The 24,851-nt window shown below is 48.1% G+C and overlaps 1 protein-coding gene across 5 annotated transcripts in view; it reads left to right on the forward strand.

Annotated features, from left to right (window-relative positions):
• The window catches only part of sh3d19 (SH3 domain containing 19), a 199,742-nt gene that overhangs the window by 100,594 nt on the left and 74,297 nt on the right, over positions 1–24,851 (forward strand). For all 5 annotated transcript variants that reach the window (XM_086011738.1, XM_086011731.1, XM_086011750.1 and 2 more), the window contains exons 3-6: positions 11,518–11,558; positions 14,159–14,204; positions 15,270–15,417; positions 15,516–15,702. In XM_086011738.1, coding sequence (XP_085867864.1) covers positions 11,518–11,558; positions 14,159–14,204; positions 15,270–15,417; positions 15,516–15,702 — 422 coding nt within the window. The remainder of the gene's footprint in view (positions 1–11,517; positions 11,559–14,158; positions 14,205–15,269; positions 15,418–15,515; positions 15,703–24,851) is intronic.

Here is a 24,851-nt window from a genome sequence, read left to right on the forward strand (position 1 = left end):
GACAGTAATCCATTAATAAAAGCATCCCGTACCGATTCGTCCTTATATTCTTCAGCCGTCACAGCCTTATAATTACAGTCAACACTAAGGCACCGAAGTGCTTGTAAATAAATATCCAAAGATTCTCCCACCTGCTGCCTACGGGCAGATAGAAGATGACGTGCAAATACCTCATTCTTTGGTTTAACAAAAATCTTTTCCAATGTAGAAGTAGCCTCTTCATAAGTTTTACAGTGCAAAATATATTTATATACATCCGGGTCAATGTAGTTGATCAGCATATTCAGCTTATTTAGAGCCTCTTGATCCAACACGCCCAAAAAGTTTTTAAATGTATAATACCAATGTTTCCATTTATCATCCACTCCAGCAGAATTGGGGTCAGCCTTGAATCGTTCTGGTTGAAGATATCGCTCCATTCTAACAAAGTTAATAAATTGAAATAAAGAATAGATTTGCCTTCCAAAGTTAGGCTTTATTAACTTTAAAATCAGCAGCATATCTTTCTACATCCAGTCCCAACTAAAGCTAGAAAAGGACTGAATTTAAGGTAGCCACAACACATATCCCAAGGCAGTTAACAAACAACGAATCACAATACTTTTACTAATCAAGGAATAATCACCACAAGCCCCTAAATGTTTCTACTATAATTGTTTTAAAGTGGCTGTGTTGAAGTGCAGCAGAAGTTTTATTTTTAGTTCCACAGGTTGATGCAGTGTTCAACGTCCGGGAGTGGCCCTCTATACTCCACCTGGAAAGACCAGTTTGTCTCGGATTGTTGCAAAGTGCAAGTTTTGGGTGGAGGTGGACTGTGTGAATGCTGGAGTGGGGTGGGGCCCGGTCCCACACACATGCTGTGAAGCCACCTGAGTAATATGTTCTGACAAGGTGCAGTTTTATGTAGTGGAAGCCTGGGGTGAAACTAAAGGGCACCTGAGGGTGGAATGACAGCTGCACCTTGTTGTCACTCCCTTGGTGATGAGACAAAGTTGTGAAACTGCTCTCCGGGGCTACATTTTTAAGATTACATATAATGGCAAAATGAGGTTGCATTTGTCTCCACATCCAGGCTAATGTGTGCTATTACAAATATCCCACGTTCCTTGGATTCATGTTATATGTCAACTGCCCACAGACAGTCAGTGATCGGCTCGGTGTCTGCTTGCCTGCATTTCCAGCTGTAAATCATTGCTATACCTGGGCTCCACACCGAGCTGTAGCTATACCTGGGCTCCACACCGAGCTGTAACTGTACCTGTGCTCCACACCTAGCTGTAGCTATACCTGGGCTCCACACCTAGCTGTAACTGTACCTGGGCCCCACACCGAGCTGTAACTGTACTTGGGCTCCACACCAAGCTGTAACTATACCTGGGCTCCACACCTAGCTGTAACTGTACCTGGGCTCCACACCGAGCTGTAGCTATACCTGGGCTCCACACCTAGCTGTAACTGTACCTGGGCTCCACACCGAGCTGTAACTGTACTTGGGCTCCACACCAAGCTGTAACTGTACCTGGGCTCCACACCGAGCTGTAACTGTACCTGGGCTCCACACCTAGCTGTAACTGTACCTGGGCTCCACACCGAGCTGTAACTGTACCTGGGCTCCACACCGAGCTGTAGCTATACCTGGGCTCCACATCGAGCTGTAGCTATACCTGGGCTCCACACCGAGCTGTAACTGTACTTGGGCTCCACACCAAGCTGTAACTGTACCTGGGCTCCACACCGAGCTGTAACTGTACCTGGGCTCCACACCTAGCTGTAACTGTACCTGGGCTCCACACCTAGCTGTAACTGTACCTGGGCTCCACACCGAGCTGTAACTGTACCTGGGCTCCACACCGAGCTGTAACTGTACCTGGGCTCCACACCTAGCTGTAACTGTACCTGGGCTCCACACCAAGCTGTAACTGTACCTGGGCTCCACACCGAGCTGTAACTGTACCTGGGCTCCACACCGAGCTGTAACTGTACCTGGGCTCCACACCTAGCTGTAACTGTACCTGGGCTCCACACCTAGCTGTAACTGTACCTGGGCTCCACACCGAGCTGTAACTGTACCTGGGCTCCACACCGAGCTGTAACTGTACCTGGGCTCCACACCTAGCTGTAACTGTACCTGGGCTCCACACCAAGCTGTAACTGTACCTGGGCTCCACACCGAGCTGTAGCTATACCTGGGCTCCACACCGAGCTGTAACTGTACCTGGGCTCCACACCGAGCTGTAACTGTACCTGGGCTCCACACCGAGCTGTAACTGTACCTGGGCTCCACACCGAGCTGTAACTGTACCTGGGCTCCACACCGAGCTGTAACTGTACCTGGGCTCCACACCGAGCTGTAACTGTACCTGGGCTCCACACCGAGCTGTAACTGTACCTGGGCTCCACACCGAGCTGTAACTGTACCTGGGCTCCACACCGAGCTGTAACTGTACCTGGGCTCCACACCGAGCTGTAACTGTACCTGGGCTCCACACCGAGCTGTAACTGTACCTGGGCGCCACACCGAGCTGTAGCTGTACCTGGGCTCCACACCGAGCTGTAGCTGTACCTGGGCTCCACACCTAGCTGTAGCTGTACCTGGGCTCCACACCTAGCTGTAGCTGTACCTGGGCTCCACACCTAGCTGTAGCTATACCTGGGCTCCACACCTAGCTGTAACTATACCTGGGCTCCACACCTAGCTGTAACTTCCACCATTTCACTGATGTTGCTACAGCTCCGAAGCATGGAACTCTGCTTGCTGCACGCTGGATGGAAATGCTTGGGACAGTTCTTGCAAGATCAGGAATTCCCATCCACAGCATGCAACAGGGCTCCATCCCCTGGACCAGTAGCAATATCTGGTAAACATGAGGGAACCTCCACGTAACTTTTGCCACAATCTTCTGATTATACAAGTGATAGCATTTTTGAAAATGCCTGCAGCTTAACTTATGACCAGCCAGTGCCCCTCTACACTTACATCTAACTACTTGTCAAGCACCTATATTCAGGACTTTTTTTTTTAGCTGTTTAGGTTCTTCAAAACTATTGGTCAATGTTTGAGTTTTCCAGGTTGTTCTGTGCATCATGTGGGAATCTGCCAGTGATGGCCAGTTGTGTTTGTGTGAAACAATAACATTGAGAAGAAACCACTCATTTTATGAATGCTCTTTACCCGCCTTCCATTTTGTTCAGATTTCTGTTTTTAGCAGCACAAGTTCTAACTCGTTGAGCTTTTACACCTCAGCGAGGAACTTGCCAAATGCACGATAGAATCAACTAAATTCCATCTGTTGGATAAATACACAATTACACAATATCATCTTAAACACTGCAGCCAGATTCTCCACACACATCCTCACCTATTAATCTTACCCTGCCCCCTCCCTTGTTATTATCCAATAATTTGACAACAAGGGAGGAGGCAGGGGGAGGAGTGATCGTCTTTAACCTGGACCGGACATAAAAATAATTTTAATCTAGAAAAGCGAAGCACCTGCTGGAAAATAAGGTATTACTGGTATTAAGAGTTAATGCATGGTTACACATAAAATAAGCTGTGGAAAAATATTTAATAATGTAAGGCACAACAGGTTCAATATTTATAGCCAGAATTCCCGCATTTCACGATTTTTTTAGACCATTTTTCCACAGAAAGGGGGGGGGGGTTGGGGTGGGGGGGAAAGTCATTTTGAAATGTTGGGTTTTAAAAGCAAAATATATTTACACAAGTTTAGAAAAACAAGAGCACTCAGACAAAATATGGTTAATGTGCTAAGAGGCTAGACATTGAAGGTGTTTCCCCAAAGATTGTAAAAGATTGCAATTCGTTAGCCTGTCTCTGTAATTGTTAAACACCTCACACCCACTGTGCTGGGATGTCTCTGATCTCAGGTGTTTCACAGTGATTTGTCTGGCAGGCATTCCATTCTGGCTGTGCACAGAAGGATGAAACGGACATTTTTAACGGGAAAGCCTGAAGGCACGCTTTGGCCAGGCTCTCCAGGGCAATGCAGGAAGGTAGTTATTTTGTTTACATCAAGCAAGACGAAGCACCAATGTGGGGAAACATAGCGTGTTCAATATTTTGTATTATAGCACAAATCCCTCATTGGAAAATAAATGCTAGTTTTGCAGGACATTCAGTACAGGTCACTGATTGAACAAAGACCAGGGTAACCAGTGGATGTGGTGTATTTGGACTTCCAAAAGGCATTTGACAAAGTGTCACACAAAAGATTACTGCACAAGATAAAAAATCACGGGATTGGGGGTAATATACTGGCATGGGTGTAAGATTGGCTATCTAACAGAGAACAGAGAGTTGGGATAAATGGTTCATTCTAGGGTTGGCAATCAGTAACTAGTGGTGTTCCGCAGGGGTCAATGCTGGGACCCCAACTCTTTACAATCTATATTAACGATTTGGAGGAGGGGACCAAGTGCAACGTATCCAAGTTTGCCGACGATACAAAGATGGGAGGGAAAGCAGTGAGTGAGGAGGACATAAACCTGCAAAAGGACATAGACAGGCTAAGTAAGTGGGCAGAAATTTGGCAGATGGAATATAATGTTGGAAAGTGTGAGGTTATGCACTTTGGCAGAAAAAATCAAAGAGCAAGTTATTATCTAAATGGAAAGAAACTGCAAAGTGCTACAGTACAAAGGGATCTGGGGGTCCTGGTGCATGAAACACAGAAGGTTAGTATGCAGGTACAGCAGGTGATCAGGAAGGCCAATGGAATCTTGGCTTTTATTGCAAGGGGGATGGAGTATAAAAGCAGGGAAGTCTTGCTTCAGTTATACAGGGTACTGGTGAGGCCACACCTGGAATACTGCGTACAGTTTTGGTTTCCATATTTAAGAAAAGATATACAGGAAACTTTGTGTTATCCGGAGGCTAAGTGTCCGGCAAGCTCGAGCCATCGGCAAAAATCAGGAGCCATTTTGTTAGGTTTTTTTTCTTCTCGTGGCTTTTTTTTCCAACAGTCAGGCTCTGGAAAGTCTCTCTGAAGCTGTTGCTAAGCTACAGAGACGCTTCCAAGGTACGGGCCGACTGTTTAGAAGCTGTTGCTAAGCAACAGTGTTTGTTGTCAGATACGGAGATGAAAAGCTCCGTATGCTTCAACATTATCGCTGGTGTGTCCGGCAGTTTTGAGGGAACGGCAACAGCTCGGTCCTGTCGGTGCCGGATAGCACAAAGTTTCCTGTACTTGCTCTCGAGGCAGTTCAGAGAAGGTTCACTCGGTTGATTCCGGAGATGAGGGGGTTGACTTATGAGGAAAGGTTGAGTAGGTTGGGCCTCTACTCATTGGAATTCAGAAGAATGAGAGGCGATCTTATCGAAACATATAAGATTGTGAGGGGGCTTGATCAGGTGGATGCGGGGAGGATGTTTCCACTGATGGGTGAGACTAGAACTAGGGAGCATAATCTTAGAATAAGGGGCTGCCGTTTCAAAACTGAGATGAGGAGAAACTTCTTCACTCAGAGGGTAGTAAATCTATGGAATTTGCTACCTCAGAGAGCTGTGGAAGCTGCGACATTAAATAAATTTAAGACGGAGATAGACAGTCTCCTAGCTGATAAGGGAATTAAGGGTTATGGGGAGCGGGCAGGGAAGTGGACGTGAGTCTAGGTTTGGATCAGCCACGATCCTATTGAATGGCGGAGCAGGCCCGAGGGGCCGTATGGCCTACTCCTGCTCTTACTACTTATGTTCTTATGATTTGAATTAAGTGAGTCTGATAATAACTGTTGCTCTGTATGTTCACTTGCTGTGAAATAAAGCAGCTTAACAATTCATATTGAGCCTTGTCTTGCCAGGTGTTTTTTCAGTCTGCCTCCAAAGAGATTGGAGAACCATGTGAGGAGACATGCAATAGGCGCAAACATCGAGTTCATATCACAAGGAGATTCCAACCCTTGGTTATGCTATTATTCAAGTAGATATTGGGCAGCGAGAGTCAACTCCAGAATGTAAGTGATGTGGAATCTGCTTGCAGGAGCGACTGACACCGCTGAACCCAAGAAGGTATCACCAGCAGACCCAGATTTGTAACAGGAGTATACAGCGTAGAGGAATGGCTGAAGCTTGGTCTATGTAAAATACTGTGTAATTTGCACAGCCATGAAAACCCTGGAGTTCCTCATTTTGTTCCCTGGAAGAGACAATTGTTCAATCAGTGACCTGTACTGAATGTCCTGCAAAACTAGCATTTATTTTCTAATGAGGGATTTGAGCAACTGTTGTTGCAATAATGGGACAGGATATCTGATGATGCAGAACTCAAGAGTGTTAATGATTTTCATCTGACCTTTTGGAACACAGTGATGTTTTGAGTGGTTGCTTTTTTTGTTTTTTTCAATTTTTTAACTGGTTGATTCTGGGTTGGTGATCAAATCTAATCAGATTTAGATTTGCACCCGAGGTTGCCCATTCAGTTTGAACATTTAATAGTTACTGAATTGAAAGTAAAAGATAAATGTAATTATCATCCTGTCAGTTTAAGAGTCTACAATGAATCTTGAATCTGCAATTGCTGACGTCGAGCTCCTTTTTGAAGTTTTATTGACCTTGACCTTTTTTATTCTGCTGAAGGAAAAGTATTTACTCTGTGGAAAATTCACATAAGCCTGTAACTATACTCTAGTGTGTGTGTGTGTGTGTGTGTGTTTCTACCATGTGATATGTAAATGTAGCTATTAACTCCTCCAGTACCAGTGACTCTGGTTTCCCATTACATTTGTTGAATAAAGTCTGCCTTGACACAGTCGTTCTCTACTGCCCACCCTTCTTGACCTCTCTGCAGACTTTCACACGGTTGACCACACCATCCTCCTCCAACGGCCTCTCCTCAGTCGTTGCTGGGTGGGACAGCACTCGCCTGGTTCCATTCTTATTTATCCAATCATAGCCAGAGAATCACCTACAATGGCTTCTCTTCCCGCTCCGGCACCATTACCTCTGGTGTCCCCCAAGGATCTCTCCTTGGCCCCTTCCTATTTCTCATCTACATGCTGCCCCTCTGCGACATCATCCGAAAACACGGTGTCAGTTTCCACATGTACGCTGACGACTCCCAGCTCTACCTCGCCACCACCTCTCTCGACCCCTCCACTGTCTCTAAGTTGCCGGACTGTCCGACAGCCAGTATTGGATGAACAGAGATTTCCTCCAACTAAATTTTGGGAAGAACAAAGCTGTTGTTTTCGACCCCCGCCACAATCGCTGTTCCCTAGCCACTGACTCCAGCCCTCTCCCTGGCAACTGTCTTGAGGCTGAACCAGACTGTTCGCAACCTTGATGTTGTATTTGCTCCCAAGATCAGCTTCCGGCCACACATCCGCGCCATCACTAAGACCGCCTCTTTCCACTTCCATAGCATCGCCCGACTCCAACTCCACCTCAGCTCATCTGCTGCTGAAATCCTCATCCATGCATTTGTTACCTCTAGACTTGACTATTCCAATGCATTTCTAGCCAGCCACCCATCTTCCACCCTCCATAAAATTAAGCTCATCCAAAACCCTGCTGCCCTTATGCTAACTCGCATCAAGTCCTGTTCACCCATCATCCCTGTGTTCACTGGCCTACATCGGCTCCCGGTTAAGCAACACCTTGATTTTAAAATTCTCAACCTTGTTTTCAAATCCCTCCATGGCCTCGCCCCTCCCTATCTTTGTAACCTCCTCCAGCCCTACAACCCTCCGAGATATCTGTGCTCCTCCAATTCTGGCCTCTTGCACATCCCCGATTTTAATCACTCCACCATTGGCGGCCGTGCCTTCAGCTGCCGAAGTCCTAAGCTCTGGAATTCCCTCCGTAAATGTCTCCGCCTCTCTACCTCTCTTTCCTCCTTTAAGGTGCTCCTTAAAACCTACCTCTTTGACCAAGTTGCCCTAATACCCCCTTATGTGGCTCGGTGTCAAATTTTGTTTACGCTCCTGTGAAGCGCCTTGGGATGTTTTACTATGTTAAAGGTGCTATAAGTGCAAGTTGTTATTATTGTTGTAACAGTTAATAGTATCCAGTCTGTGAACAGGGGTTGTATTACAGATAACAGCCTCTATTTGGTTGTGTAATGCTTAGAAAAAACTGAAAAATATTTCAAAGCTGGATGTGGCTTTGTTCAGCAGAGCTTTTGTGGAAAATGAATACACTGGGGAATGGCCAACTGCAGCAACTTGCTGAAAATTTTCCACAGATTTAAGATGTGAGGCAGTTACGATATACAGTGAGAATAGGCTGAGAAATTTTAATATACACTTAAACTGGAATGTAATTAGTATTCGCCACCTTCAGAGCTGGCTTTGTAATGTTGGTGATAAGTGCATCCACCAGAGTTCGAAGAACTAAAATTAGAGTTTTCTCTCGCTTGGTTTATTGAAGTGGGATTTCTGCCATTAAAATATAAGCTCCAATTTTAACTTGGGCGGGAGCGCGGCATGCGGAGGCTGAGGCAGCCCAGATACATACAGAAGAGGTTGACGTGACCAGCTTTCTGCACTGTGTGCTTTTTAATTGTTTGTACATGTCTGAATCCTGAATTATCGTACACTTGCATCATTATACTGGTTATTCCATCACCTCTCTCGCCTGCCCTCTCATCATGTATCTCGCTCTTTGTCTCATCTTCTAAATCACTAATACTGACCACCATTACATGATATGATTTGCATGGTGTATTACTGTGTGGCGCCTAAAATGGCTTTGATTCAGATCCTCTGCCTACACTACCTGAATGGAAGTGCGAACTAATCTGGACTAAATCACGTGTGAAGTGGGGGAATAATTTCTGAATTGTTCGCCAGTGGTAGCTTGGGCTTGAAACCTAGGCGAAGTGTAGGACACCACGAGATTGCAAGAAAATAAAAAAGATGAGGTAAATCAGGAGGTAGTGATTATGTGGCAGTAAGCTTGGGTTTTAAAATCTTGAAGAATATAAGAGGAAGGAAAGACTAAGGGAAGCAAGACATTCCAGTGTTCCGAGAATTAATTAGAACAGGAGATTGTGGGATGAATCTGTTCCAATAGTCAGGATATAGGGAGGAGCAAGAGCGTTGTAGGAGGGCGTGTGTTTGGAGCTTGGAAAGAATGAGAAACAAAAGATCAGAGGAGCACTGACAATTCAATTCTGCTCTGCTGTAAATGGGAGGAATATATATTTTGGAACTGTATTGCCATCTTTGAGAGTTGCGAGCACTTGTACAGAGCAGTGATGGAGACCATGGGCCAGACTGGGAGAGGGAAGAGGACAAACTAAGAAGGAGAATGGCGAGAAGAGCAAGAGACCAACTGCTCAGCTGGCAAGGAGAGACCGAGGACAATTGACTAGCTGGAATGGAAAGCAGCAAGTCGGTAAAACTGGAAGGTAAAGTGACGAGATGAAGATAGTCAGGCTGCTACTTGGGTGAAATGTGATTTGAAATGTGGTGAAAGCGTGTCTTGTTCTGCAGCAACACCAGGTTTACGCTAAGACAATGAAAATTATCCAGAAAGAGGGATAAACAATTGTACTTCATGCTACGTGCATGGTCTAAATGCCTAACACTTAATCAGACCATGTCATAGACCGTAGGAGTAAATACTATAACCTTAACATTAGGTTGCACCCATGAACAGCTTCCTTCATATTAGTATTATATGATATGCAAGCTTTGTATGTGTGAGGGAAAGTGTGTTCCAGGGCACCTTTACTTGAGTGCCGCAGTGTCTGCTTCTATGATGCCATTGTTTCAGGACTAATAGATAATAACCCGCAGCAGACTATCGGGAAATTCCACACGGTTGTCGCAGAGGGTGCTGCCCTCATTGCTGGAACAGCATTCTCCCTGTCCTGAGTTACTGCAGCCATTCGCAGCGTTGCACAGCTGTTTGGCTTTGTTTCATGGGTGTCATTCTGTTCCAGGATTCAGAACGCTCCGTGTGCCAAGAGAAGTGAGTGTGCTGATGGAAAACTGGGCTATTTAGATTGGTCATTCAAGTGGGATTTGTTCTTTGGCAGGAAAAAGCAAGCAAGTTTATAAGGCAATTAGAAAAATATATGTAAAGAAAGAAGTTAGAAGGAATGAGCAATAATAATGCTCTGGATAAGGCAATCCTACTATACTAGCCAAAAACAAACAGTAAGAGTCAGAGAATTTCCTGTGAAAGTGGTATCTTATTCGGATACAATATTCTGGGCTGGTGCAGAAGTTCTCCAACTTTTCACTTGGGAGAAGTATCAAAGTTAATATGAGGCAGTATCAATTCTGAGTTGAGTAATAGAACCCATCCAAGCCACCTGTGAAGTATTGGTGTTTTTTATTAAGCTAGTTCATCCTTGAACACTCCTTGTTTTTCTTCCTTTTTTGCTGCTGGTTACTGCGTATGATTAAACTGTTAACCCTTCTCGAGGACACCTTTGGATTTCTGAACCAAAGTGAAATATTACATCAGATTCAAATGTTTCAGTTTATCACACATTCTTGCACAGAATGAAAAACAAGTACATTGTGCCGGCATTATGACATACTCGCTTGATATTTCCATGGGAATTCTTCCACTCTCCTGCCGTAACTTCGGCAAAATATTGGCGGAAACCATGGAAAAATGGTGTAAACTGCAATTCCCTGGCGTTTTCACCAGAGTTACAATGAGAGATCAGGGAACCTCGACGGAAATGTTACCGCATTGTGTCATGCAGTGGGAGTGCTTGAGTTCTTGTGGTGAGCCCCTGATCAGGGCAAGGCATAGAGTGAAGCTGCAAATGCCCTAATGGCTCAGTCGGGTAAATGCGCTCCAACATCAACATGCTTATTTTCCACCAGGGATCCCTAGATAGCTCAGGGACACTGAAGCTAATTGTCTTGATCGACCCCACTTTGGCTACGATCAGTTAGCTTAACAGAGACCAGGAATCAAACTGGGGCCTTTCTAAGTTTGTAGTGTACACAATACATGGCTCATTAACCCACTGGGCATACCATACAATTCTATGTTTGTTTAAAAGTGATTTACCCCCTTCCTCTTCATTTTTTTTTCTCCTCATACCATATAATGATTACAAGAACAGGAGGCACAAAAAAAATTCTGCTTGGGTGGGGTGGTGGGGGGAGGGTGCGGGAGAGCAAGAGGGAGAATAGCATGTTTGAAGCCACACCCTACCACCCCATGTCACAGAACATTAATAAACCAGTCACCACTGGAACACCAGCCAGTAAAATCCTGCACATAGCATGTTTTCTTTTGCTCTACCTTTCTATCAATAATAAATGTGCAGTTGTATTTTGCTGTTTCATTAAATTGAAATAGAAAATAGATTTTTTTAATGTAACTTGCATAAAAACAATGATGCAATGCAGATAAGTAGTTTTCTTAAGGCTAAAGGGATCAAGGGGTATGGGGAGAATTTGGATGATCAGCCATGATCTCATTAAATGGCGGAACAGGCTCGAGGGGCCGAATGGCCTACTCCTGCTCTATATATATATTTGCATTTCCAAATGACTGAACATTTGTGTTTTTTTTTTAAACAGCCACGGACCATTATCTACTATAAGAGCAGCTATCAAGAGAAGTAAGTAAACAGCACCTTTTAATATATTATAGTTTGCATAACAGCAGGGTGCAGCTGGGGGTGTCCATGACGAGGCCAAAGATCTCATTAAATTCACCCCGATAGTTGCTGGTAGTACAAAACGGTCTGTAGAAAGCTTTGATGTGGTGCCAAGGAGGAGAGTCCAGAGGCTTTCAATAGCCGAACAAATGATCCAATAAATTCTGGTGTAGCAGAGGACAAACTCTGCACTTCAACTTTTGGGCTTGGAGGGCAATGTCTCGGGCACTGTGTCTGGCAGGAGAGGCTTCTTTGTGGATGTTGCATGTGGACATTATAGATTCGGATGGAATACAGAGGTCCGTCTGCAGAAACTCTTGTGTTTCTGACATAAACGTGGAGTCTCTGCTTTCTGCCGTGTTGGAATAATTAGGATACCAACGACCGTTTAACCCTTTGAGCACTGAACAGTGTTTCATAGTCTTAAAAAACACGCTTGTTTTATACGATGTAACTTCTTGAAAGTTATTTTTATAATATTCACCCTCAGAAAATTACAAGGTATATCTGACTGTACAGGACTGGATAAGCCCATTTTGGACCAGCTGATCAGTCCCAGTGTTCAAAAATAGAATACAGCGTTCACTACCAATATCACTCAGTTAATTTTTTTTCAACTTTCTCTCTCAAATTACTGATGTTATCAGCCTCAATATCCTTGTTCATTCCAAACATTGTTCACCCACTGTGTGAGGTGATTATATTTGATCAGTCCATTCACCTTTGAGCTTCATTCTATATCCCCTTCTCATGGATTGAGGATTGGTTAAAGGACAGAAAACAGAGAGTAAGAATAAACTGGTCATTTTCGGGTTGGCAGGCTGTAACTAGTGGGGTACCGCAAGGATCAGTGCTTGGGTCTCAGCTATTCACAATCTATATCAATGATATGGATGAGGGGACCAAATGTAATATATCCAAGTTTTCTGATGATACAAAGCTAGGTGGGAATGTAGTTGTGAGGAAGATGTGAAGAGGCTTCAAGGGGCTATAGATAGGCTAAGTGAGTGGGCAAGAACATGGCAAATGGAATATAATGTGGAGAAATGTGAAGTTATCCACTTTGGTAAGAAAAATAGAAAAGCAGAGTATTTTAAATGGTGAGGGATTGGGAAATGCTGGTGTTCAGAGGGAGCTGGGTGTCCTTGTACACAAATCACTGAAAGTTAACATGTAGGTACAGTAAGCAATTAAGAAAGCAAATGGTATGTTAGCCTTTACTACAAGAGAATTTGAGTATAAGAGCAAAAATGTCTTACTACAATTATATAGGGCCCTGGTGAGACCACATTTGGAGTATTGTGTACAGTTTTGGTCTCCTTACCTCAGGAAGGGAGTGCAATGAACATTCACCAGACTGATTCCTGAGATGGGGGGATTGTCCTATGAGGAGAGATTGAGTAGACTAGGCCTATATTCTCTGGAGTTTAGAAGAATGAGAGGTGATCTCATTGAAATATACAAAATTCTTACAGGGCTTGACAGGGTAGATGCGGGGAGGATATTTCCCCTGGCTGGGGAGCCTAGAACCAGGAGTCACAGTCTCAGAATAAGGGGTCGGCCATTTAGGACTGAGATGAGGAGAAATTTCTTCACTCAGAGGGTGGTGAACCTGTGGAATTCTCTACTGCAGAGGGCTGTGGAGGCTCAGTCATTGAGTATATTCAAGACCGAGATCGCTGGATTTTTGGATATTAAGGGACTCGAGGGATATGGGGATAGTGCAAGAAAGTGAAGTTGAGGTAGAAGATCAGCCATGATCTTATTGAATGGCGGAGCAGGCTCGAGGGGCCGAATGGCCTCCTACTGCTCTTATTTCTTATGTTATGTTATTGTTCTCTGTGCCATGGTAAACAATGTTTCAGAGCTCAACTTACTGATGCACATATGGATCTTGAATACCTCAGTAATATCCCCTCACAGTCTTCTCTAGTGTAAACATTGAATTAGTAGAAGAGTACCCCACACTGCACCAAAATGATGCTTCCATTTCCATATAGCCACCTTTCTGTCCTTTGATTGAGACTTTCAAATGCTGGAGTTTGGTGCTGTTTTGTGCCCCTGAGAACTGGCTGATATTACCCAAACCTATTTCATATTGGACCCTCAGTCAGCGAACAGAAGAAACTTGCACTCCATCAGTATGGGCTAAATTTTAATCCCGAGATAAAAGGATAGTGTGCTAACCATTGCAAATCGAGCCCTCTTTTAAATTGTTTGAATCTGAAAAAACAGTGGTGAACAAGTATTGTAAAGATGCAGCAGGCATCAGTGAGCCATTCCAGTACTGAGGGCTGACTTATTTTCACTGACCCACTGATTGGGATTGCATGAGAGCCACAGTAACTGTGGAAACCTGATGATAAACCAATGCCCAAGATGCTAATTATTAAGAACATCTCTGTCCTGCCAAAAAATATCACTGGATCCATTTGTTCCTGCTAAACAAATACTGTTGATTGAATGAATGTTCCCATTAACAGGTCCCTGCTGTAGCAGCAAATTAATACTTTAATCAATCCTGCTCAGACTCTTTGTTTTCTCCCAATTTCCTTATTTAGCATCAAGTCGCACATCGTCACAGACTGAACTGCGGAGAGAAAGAAGGTACGAAGCCCATGATTTTGTCCATTTAAAATTCATACTTTCCCCTCTTTCTTTCATCCTTTTCCCCTCTAATCTCCCTGGACCACACACTTACTGTGGCTAGGAGGGCAGGTGGTAGCCAGGTCTCTGGCAGCATTACTCTGAGCCAGGAGTAGTGGAAAGGGGCCTTGGTAGGATTCCTTCCAATTTTCCATTCCCTGAGCAGAAGCCAAGTGCATCTCCACAGCGCTCTGGCTAATATTGAGTATTTAGTAGGATCAAATCTACTTCCTACCAACCTTCTCCTTTAGTGTTTCAAGATATGGCCCAAAGTTACACAATTTCTTTTAAAGAGTGTTGTGCATGTCGGTGTGATGAACTGATTATAGCACGCACTTTACTGAATGGTGAGCAAAGTACTGAATTGGTTTGTCTGTTTCTTTTGCTCAGTGATGGCCAGACCTTCATTGGATGACTGTTACTTCAGTCTTGGTAATTTAGACGTATACTCAATGTTAAAAAGTAACTTTAGGATAAATTTTTATATATCTTAAAAAAAAAACTTGTCTAGAATAAATGCGGCCAATTACAGCACATGATAAATTTTACCTCGCGTATGTAGGATGCAGAATTTATTCAAAATATAAAATGAGAAAACAACTTGACCAGAAGTGCTATCAACCAAACTCTCAGCAGTTCTGGCCTTGCCCATTGACCGCACACGCAACCTTCCAGCAGCGTCCAGTGGCTCAGGAACGGGAACCTCAGCTGATTTTCTTTTTTCCCTTCAGCCTCGGGGGACAGATGCTAATTTGTGCCACGATGCCCTCCTGAGTGAGATTGGTTAATTGAGCACAGACAGCGTAATTGCGAATTTTGAGATTCGCTCACTGATTTGTCCAACTATTTCCATTTTTATAAATGCTTATGCAAGCAAGTAAGGCATTTCTTTATTGTAGTTTGCAACTTTGTGGTAAGGTGTTTAGGTAATTCCACTAAATATTACCTCAGTTTGAGTTTCGACAGATATGTGCCTTTAGTGCTACATTTCTGGGTTACTGAAAGAATTTTTTCATCTTCCCTCAGGCGTCCAGCCATTACAGTCTTATCTGCGGAGCCCATAGGACCGAGCCCTTGGTATCCTGGTGCACCAGGGAACTGTGCAACTTCAGGTGGGCCGGGACGTTCATATCCTCGGACTCTCTGGAGAATCGATGAACCTGTTGCTGCAGAAGTAAGAAATCAGTTTGTAAAAGAGGGTGATCTTATTTGAGATTTACTTTTGTAGAGATCATGTTGATGGAGTGTTCATTTTCCGAACTTTGGTTGCAGCCTCCACCATCGTACGAGCAGGTGATCAGAGAAATCAACCAGCAGCCAGTGCCTACACCACCTGCCCCAAGGCATTTAACCACTACCACATCAACACAGACTGAATTTGACCAGGACACTGAGAATCTAGAGACGAGGAGTGCTGATGGTGATTTTACAAGTTTGAGAGGGAACATTACTGTGACAGGTAGGGAACCACCCTGTTTCATAATGGTATGTAGAAGTAAACAGCAGAACAAGATTAAGGCTTGCATTGACTAAAATCAATGGCCTAGAAATTGGGTTGAGGTGCCAAGTTCACCTGAGCGCAGGATTTAGCGCAGCGTTCGATTCATCAATGATCGTCCGATATTCAGTTTCATTGCCCCTAGAGGGAGACGGGGCGAGGCTCGAGGCGTTCCGCGTCCCTCTTAGGGCGCTGAAACTGAATATCGCAGCGCCGCACGCTGCGGCACAGCACGCTGCGGTACTGCAGGCCTTCCTCCCACTGTTAAGGGGGAGGGGCCTGCAACAGCGCGATCCCCGATCGCGAATGCCGGCAAAAGAGCCCGGCACCAAGGAGAAGTGCCAGGCTCTCGGGAAACAGCTGGCAATGCCGCGGTGGGGGGGTCAGGAGGCCGGGGAAGGAGGTGCTAGCAGGCGGCCGCCGAAAAAGGCCGCGCCCCACACCTCCACCTAAACTTGCGCCGCTGCCGGCACAGTAAGGCCCCGTGAACCGGGCGCGAGTAGCGAACGGCGCAACTGTGCCGTTCGCAACCAAATATTGTGAACGGGGCGCTGCGCACACCGATGACGTCATCGGTGGCGGCGCAGCGCAAAAGGCTAACGCCACCATTATCGCCCCAACTCAATATCGCGGGAGGCGCAGCCAGTGGCGCTACAGCCACTGCTTGCCTCTTTAGGCGCTAACAAGTGGCGCTACTCACCCAATTTCTCCCCCAATATCTATAAGTAATGACATAGTTATTGCATCTTGACCGAACAGTAATGAATAGAGGAGACGAAATGTACCTTTTACTATTTACTGAGTAAATGGGTGGATATTACAGCACATTGTCTGCAAGGCAGAACCCGAAACTGAAAGTGAAAGAGCCCCCCAGCACCCCCTTCAGGTAACACCCGGGAACTGGGACAAACTTAATTGAAGCAAAACTCAAAACACAACACTCCTTTCCCCCAGATAAAACCCCTTAGTCCTCCAGGCGTCTGGGACGGAATCTAACCCGACTTGAGCGCCGCTGGACAGGCATAGTCGGGGTGCCACTGCTAGCCGCAGGAAAACCTTCCTCCGTGGCTGATGACTCCGTGACACCCTCTGTCGATGTGGCGTCCGTCGTTGTTGCAGGAAGCAGGCCGTCACTGCCTGGCAGAGGTGGCGGAGACAATGGCCTAGCCTGTGACGTCTGTTACTCTCACCGGAGTACGACCCCGTAGTTGGTCTACGTGGCGTCTGTGTAGCTGGCCATCAGGTGTACGGACGCTGTACGACAGGGGACCCGTGGCCTGCTCCAACACGGCAGGCATCCATTTGTCTCCTCCTGCATAGCAACGGGCAAACACAGTCTCTGACAGCTCGAACTGCCTGGCGGTGCCCTGGTGCTTCTTAGCCAGCTCTTCTTGCTTTGTGTGCATCTCATCCCTGTAGTCCGGGTGTAGCCGGTCCAGTGTAGTCGCCAGCCGACGACCCATCAGCATCTCGGCAGGACTCTTCCCCCGTTGCTGAGTTTGGTGTGGTATGCTGTGATAACAGGAGTCTGGTTTGCCAGTCCCCCACCGATATCTTCACCAGTGCCTCTTTTGTGGTTTGCACCATCCTCTCTGCCTGCCCGTTAGAGGAGGGGTGATGGGGCGCTGTGGTCACGTGGCGGATCCAATTTCTGCCTGCAAAAGCCTTGAACTCCGCTGACGTGAAGGCTGCTCCATTGTCCGAAACCAGCACGTCGGGGACCCCATATGTGGCAAACAGCAAACGCAACGCGTTGATCACTGCACTGGATGTCATGGAGCTCATGATAGCCACCTCCAGCCATTTCGAATGAGAATCCACCACTATCAAAAAGACCTTTCCCTGAAATGGCCCTGCAAAGTCAATGTGGAGTCTTGACCATTTACGAGTGGTCCACTCCCAGGGGTGAAGGGGAGCCTTGGATGGGCTATGGCGAGTCAGCTGACATGTCTCACAGCTCTTTACCACCTCCTCCACGTCTCGGTCCAACCCCGGCCACCAGACGTAGCTCCTCGCCAACGCCTTCATGTGCACAATCCCAGGGTGTGAGTCATGCAGCATTTTCAGCACCTCCTCTCTTACGGCGGCAGGAACCACCACACGGCTTCCCCAGAGCACGCAGTTCTTGTGTGCAGACATTTCATGGCGCCTCTGAACGAAGGGCTTGAAATGCTCCTCCTGGACCTCGGAGGGCCAGCCATGCAGCAGCCAGCGTAGCACCCATGATAAGACTGGATCTTTCTGTGTGAGGCTGCCAATCCGCTGGGCATGGAGTGGGGCCTCCGGAACCTCCTCCAGTAGCAGCACCTCCAGGGGTGGTGGCGTCTCGGCCATCGGCCGGTTCAAAGGCAAGCGACTCAGAGCATCAGCATTAGCCAGCATCTTCCCAGGCCTGTAACAAAGTTCATAACTGTAGGCCCCCAACATCAGACTCCACCGAAGCATACGCGGTGATATGTTCTGGGGCATGGGCTTGGAGTGATGCAGGAGCCCCAAGAGTGGCTTGTGGTCTGTGTAGATGACGAACTGTCTCCCTAACAGGCACTGGCTGAACTTCTTTACCCCAAATATGATGGCTAGGGCCTCCTTGTCAATCTGGGCATAATTACGTTCTGTTGTTGAGAGTGTTCTTGAGGCAAAACTGATAGGCGCTTCCTGGCCATCTGGCTCTATGTGACCCAACAGAGATCCCAGCCCGTATGGTGAGGCATCACACACCAACACCAATGGCTTGTTTTCATCATAGTGCGCCAGAACCTTATCTGCTTGTAGCAGTTCCTTTGCCTGTCTGTAGGCTGTTTCATGAGCTGAGGTCCAGTTCCACACTGTTGCTTGGTCTAACAGCCTGTGCAGTGGCTCTAAGATTGTGGCTTTGCCCTTGAGAAAACAACTGTAGAAGTTTAACAGTCCGAGGAATGCCTGCAGTTCGGCCTTGTTCTTGGGGGTGGGAGCACTCCTGATAGCCTCCACCTTCTCCATAGTCGGATGCACACCGTCTTTGTCCACTCGGAATCCCAAGAACTCCACCCCATTGGCAGCGAACACACATTTCTCCTTCTGAAGGCGTAGTCCTACCTCAGCCAGCCGGCGTAGTACTTCCTGCAGCCGCTCATCATGGGCTTCCTGTGTCTTGCCTGTAATCAGTATGTCATCCAAGTAAGGCTGAACTCCCGGAACACCAGCCAACAGGGTGTCTATGAACCTCTGAAAGATTGCCACAGCCGTAGACACCCCAAACTGCAGCCTTGTGGCTCGGAAAAGTCCTCTGGGTGTTGATTGTCAACAGCTCGGCTGACTCTTCATCCAGGACCAGTTGCTGGTATGCTTGCTTGAGATCCAGCTTGGTGAACAGAGTGCCTCCAGCCAGTGTTGAAAACAGCTCTGTAACTGTTGGTAAGGGATACACATCTGGTAACACAGCAGTATTAACCGTACATCTGTAATCTCCACAGATTCGCAGGCCCCCATCCTTCTTTGCAATGGGCACGATAGGGGTGGCCCAACGGGAGTTCTTCACTGGCAAGAAAACCCCTTGGTTCACCAGCTTATCCAGGGCCTCATCCACCTTCTTGCGCAACGCAAAAGGAACTGGTCGCGCCTTAAAGAACTTAGGCACTACCCCTGGGTCCACTTCGATTGAGACTGGCGGCCCCCGACAGGCCCCGAACTCACCAAAAACCTCTTCATAGTTCTCCAACATAGGCATTATGGGCTGTCGCTGTACCGTGTGTACTCCTGTCACTTCAATACCGAGGGACTCAAACCAATCTCTGCCCAGCAGGCTTGTGCCCTGCCCCGCCACCACATAAAGTGGAAGTGTGTCCTTGACTGCCTGATACTTAACTTCCACATGAATCATACCCAGCACCTGGAGTTGAGCTTGGGACCACTGCCATAGCACGCCACTGACCTGAGCCATCACCGGGGGTTCACTTGGCCACAGCCTATTGTAAGTCTCTTCACTTATCAACGAACACGCTGAGCCTGAATCCACCTCCATGCAGAGTGGTGCCCCATTCATGATCACATTTGCCGTGTATCCCCACCGTCTGTGGGGTAGCTGCTCATCGTTATCCTCCAGTGTCAGGGTGTGTGTCTGCGATGCTTGTGTTGGCTCTGCTGCAGCAGCCTGAGCTTTCTTCATGCAGACACGAGCTATGTGCCCTCTTTTCTTAGAGAAATGACATACCGCTGACACAAACTTGCGTGAAGTGGAACCATGGAGAGCCCCACAGCAGAAACATTTTCTTCCTGTCTCTTTAGTTGCCTCCATGTCTCTCGCAGCAGCAGCTGCGTGTGTGGTCTTGTGTGTGGTAAACCACTGTTTGTATTCCACTGTGTACATGTCTGCACATGCCTCGGCTGACTCCTCCCACGAGACCAGGTATAAAGGTGACTGCTCCACAGTCCCTCTGTATTCTGGACTGGTCGACCACTCGAGGCACACCTTCATTCTCTTGTTAATAAAAGCCTGTTAGTTACTCGCTTAACCTCAGTCTTTTGAGTAATTGATAGCGCATCAATTTTATTAACAAGATTTTTTTATAATGGAGAAGATCCTCACACCAGCATGCCTGGACTTAGACCATCAGGAGGCGGACGCATCCACCAAGTCTGCTCACTGGCTTAAGTGCTTTGAAAAATTCCTGATCGCCTCCGCTGCAACGGTCAAATCGGATGAGGACAAACTGGATGTCCTGATCTCCAAAGTGAACCACCGAGCGTACTCGGTCATCCAGGACGCGACCTCGTACACGGCTGCTCTCAAGCTCCTCAAGGACCAGTACACGCGCCCAGTGAACGAGGTGTACGCCAGGCACCTCCTGGGGAGTCGTAAACAACAACCTGGGGAATCGACCGAGGAATACCTTCAGGCACTGTCTGTGCTTGGCCGGGCCTGTGGTTGTAAGGATGTAAAGGCCGCCGTGTACACAGAGGAACTTATCCGGGACGCTTTTGTGGCGGGCCACAGGTCCAATTACACCCGACAGCGACTGTTGGAGCAGAGTGACCTCGACCTCAACAAGGCCTCTGAACTCGCACTATCATTGGACGCAGCCTACTCCTCTGCATCATGGACGCCGCCATCTTGGACGCCAGCCGCCATCTTGGCCCCCAACACCGCCTCATCTGATACCCGCAATGACACACCGACCCCTACGCTGGCCTCCGTTACGCTGGACCAAGCGAGACCGCACCAACTGGCCCGGTCCACAATGGACATTAAGGTAAATGGTCACGAAACAATCTGCCTTTTTGACTCTGGCAGCACGGAGAGCTTCATCCACCCCGACACGGTGCGGCGTTGCTTTCTCCCAGTCCTGCCTGCGCACCAGCGGATTTCTATGGCCTCTGAGTCCCAGTCGGCGGACATTGGCGGCTACTGCGTGGTGACACTCTTAGTAGACGGGACTGTGTACGATAATTTTAAACTTCTGGTCCTGCCCCACCTCTGCGCTGCCGTTCTACTGGGGTTAGATTTTCAGTGCCACCTTAAAAGTGTTACGATGGCGTACGGTGGACCCCTCCCCCCACTCACAGTCCGCAGCCAGCAGCTTCCAAATTGCCCGCCGCGCACCAGGTGCAACCCCTCCACACTCAGAGTCACCACCCCCCCCACTGTTTGCTAACCTCACCCCCGACTGTAAGCCCATCGCCACAAAGAGCAGGCGATACAGTGCCGGGGACAGGGTTTTCATTAAAACCGAAGTGGAGCGGCTCCTGAAGGAGGGGATTATTGAGGGCAGCACCAGCCCCTGGCGAGCCCAGGTGGTGGTCGTTAAGACCGGCGAGAAGCAGCGCCTGGTCATCGACTACAGCCAGACAATAAATCGCTACACCCTGCTGGACGCTTACCCACTCCCCCGCATAGCTGATATGGTCAACCAGATCGCGCAGTACCGCGTCTTCTCGACCATTGACCTGAAATCAGCGTACCACCAGCTCCCTATCCGCCCTGAGGACCGCCAATATACTGCCTTCGAGGCAAACGGCCGCCTCTATCACTTCCTTAGGGTTCCCTTTGGCGTCACCAACGGGGTCTCCGTCTTCCAAAGGGAGATGGACCGGATGGTCGATCAAAATGCGTTGCAGGCCACTTTCCCATATCTGGACAATGTGACCATCTGCGGCCATGACTTGCAGGACCATGACGCAAACCTCGAAAAATTCCTCTGCACCGCCCAACTCCTGAACCTGACGTATAACCAGGAGAAGTGCATATTCCGCACAACCCGCCTCGCCATCCTTGGCTGTGTTGTGGAACACGGAGTCATCGGTCCCGACCCCGACCGGATGCGTCCCCTTATGGAACTCCCACTGCCCCACTGCCTCAAGGCCCTGAAGAGGTGCCTAGGGTTTTTCTCCTATTACGCCCAGTGGGTCCCCTACTATGCGGACAAGGCCCGTCCGCTGATCAAGTCCACCTCTTTTCCCTTGACGGCAGAGGCCCGCTTAGCCTTCCACCGTATCAAGGAAGACATTGCCAAAGCCACCATGCATGCAGTGGACGAATCCATCCCCTTCCAGGTGGAAAGTGACGAGTCCGACTTTGCCCTGGCCGCTACCCTTAATCAGGCGGGGAGACCCGTGGCCGCCTTTTCACGAACCCTCCAGGGCCCGGAGACCAGACACTCCGCTGTTGAGAAGGAGGCCCAGGCTATTGTGGAGGCTGTGCGTCATTGGAGGCACTACCTGGCCGGAAAACGATTTACCCTGCTCACTGACCAGCGTTCAGTCGCTTTTATGTTTAACAACAAGCAGAGGGGCAAAATCAAAAACCACAAGATCTTGAGGTGGAGAATCGAACTTTCCACCTACAATTACGAGATCTTGTACCGGCCCGGGAAGCTCAATGAACCCCCGGATGCTCTATCGCGTGGTACCTGCGCCAGCGCGCAGATCGATAGACTGCGGGCCCTCCACAATGACCTCTGCCACCCGGGGGTCACCAGGTTCTTCCACTTCATCAAGGCCTGCAACCTGCCTTACTCCATTGAGGAGGTCAAGACCATGACCAGGAACTGCCAAGTCTGCGCTGAGTGCAAACCGCACTTTTATAGACCAGACAGGGCTCACCTGATAAAAGCCACTCGCCCCTTCGAGCACCCGAGCGTTGATTTTAAAGGGCCTCTCCTCTCCTCCGACCGCAATGTGTACTTCCTCAACATTATTGATGAGTACTCCCGTTTCCCGTTCGCCATCCCCTGCCCGGACATGACCAGTGCCACGGTCATTAAATGTCTGAACGACCTCTTCACCCTGTTCGGTTTCCCCAGCTATATCCATGCGACCGGGGCTCATCGTTTATGAGCGACGAACTCCGCCAGTACCTGCTCGCTAGGGGTATTGCCACAAGCAGGACCACCAGTTACAACCCCCGGGGGAACGGAGAGGTGGAAAGAGAGAATGCGACAGTTTGGAAGGCCGCCCTGCTAGCCTTAAAGTCTAGGGGCCTTCCGACCTCCCGCTGGCAGGATGTGCTCCCCGATGCGCTCCACTCTATTCGGTCACTGCTCTGCACTGCCACTAACGCCACCCCTCATGAGAAAATGTTTGTCTTCCCAAGGAAGTCCACATCGGGGACATCGCTACCGCCATGGCTGACGTCCCCAGGGCCGGTCCTACTGAGAAGACACGTGAGGACCCATAAAACGGACCCCCTGGTCGAGAGGGTCGACCTCCTCCATGCCAACCCCCAGTACGCTTACATTGCGTACCCGGACGGGCGGGAGGACACAGTCTCCATACGAGACCTCGCACCCTCGGGGGCCCCAGTAACCCACTACCCACTACCACCCCCCCCCCCCCACGATCCAATATCCAACCCCAGCAGACGGCACGCCTGGGCCCCGTGACCCGCTCGACACCCACGAGGACTACACACCAGTGCCCCAGCCTACGCGGGACTCGACGCCGGAAGCTACACCTACCCCTGCCGTCGCCACGTCGATCACAGCGGCAGACAAGACCTCTGGAGAGACTCCAATACACAAACTTTTAATACACTTCACCCCGCCGGACTCATTTTTAAACAAGGGGTGAATGTGGTAAACCACTGTTTGTATTCCACTGTGTACATGTCTGTACATGCCTCGGGTGACTCCTCCCACGAGTCCAGGTATAAAGGTGACTGCTCCACAGTCCCTCTGTATTCTGGACTGGTCGACCACTCGAGGCACACCTTCATTCTCTTGTTAATAAAAGCCTGTTAGTTACTCACTTAACCTCAGTCTTTTGAGTAATTGATAGCGCATCATTGTGCACCTCCTCGGCGGCCTGAGATGGTGCTGCCTCTGTACGGAGCATACGTGTGTTCATCGATGCAGCCTCTGCTGCTAAAGCCTTCTCCTCGGCCAGCCGGAACGTCAGGGCCTTCTCCGCTAACGGCTGTCTCTGCAATGCCGAGTCCAGCACTCCACACACAATCCGATCACGGAGCATATTGTCTAACTGGTCACCAAAATTACAATGTAATGAGCGTTTCCTCAACTCAGCAATGTAACTTGAAATAGATTGTCCAGGCTGTTCTTTACAATTGTGAAAATGGAAACGCTGCACAATCTCTGAGGGTTTTGGGTTAAAATGTTTCTGCAGCTTCTCAATCAAATCAGCATAATCCACCTCACTAGGTTTACGAGGAGCCACCAATGAACGCAGGATGGAGTAAGTAGCAGCTCCGCATACACTTAGCAACACTGAGCGCGTCTTCTCTTCTTTGTCAATATTATTGGCCTCAAAGAAACACCCCAGTCTTTCTGCGTATTCCTCCCATGAACTGTCCTTATCCCCAGAGAACTCTTCAATACGTCCCAAGGTCGTCATAGTTTTAATGTGCACTGTCCCTTTAAGATCCACGGACTTTTTTCTTTTTTTTAAAATTCTTTTTCTCCTCCGGCCAGAGTTACGGTAGCTACACTCACGGTAGTTGCCTGGCCCGCACAATACTCTGTCCGCCGTCTACGTCGCAGCTAGCCAACTATCAAAATGCCGTTGATGTTGCTAGCTGAGTGGCCCGCTCATCGCAATTTCCAATATCACGGCTGTAGGTTCACATGTCTATCTCCGTCCTTCTAGAGAGTTCAACAGCCACCTCGTCGCCAGTATTGCAT

Source organism: Somniosus microcephalus, chromosome 2 (genome assembly GCF_052327205.1).
Source record: "Somniosus microcephalus isolate GS21.2 chromosome 2, FLI_Smic_1.0, whole genome shotgun sequence".
Lineage (NCBI taxonomy): Eukaryota > Metazoa > Chordata > Chondrichthyes > Squaliformes > Somniosidae > Somniosus > Somniosus microcephalus.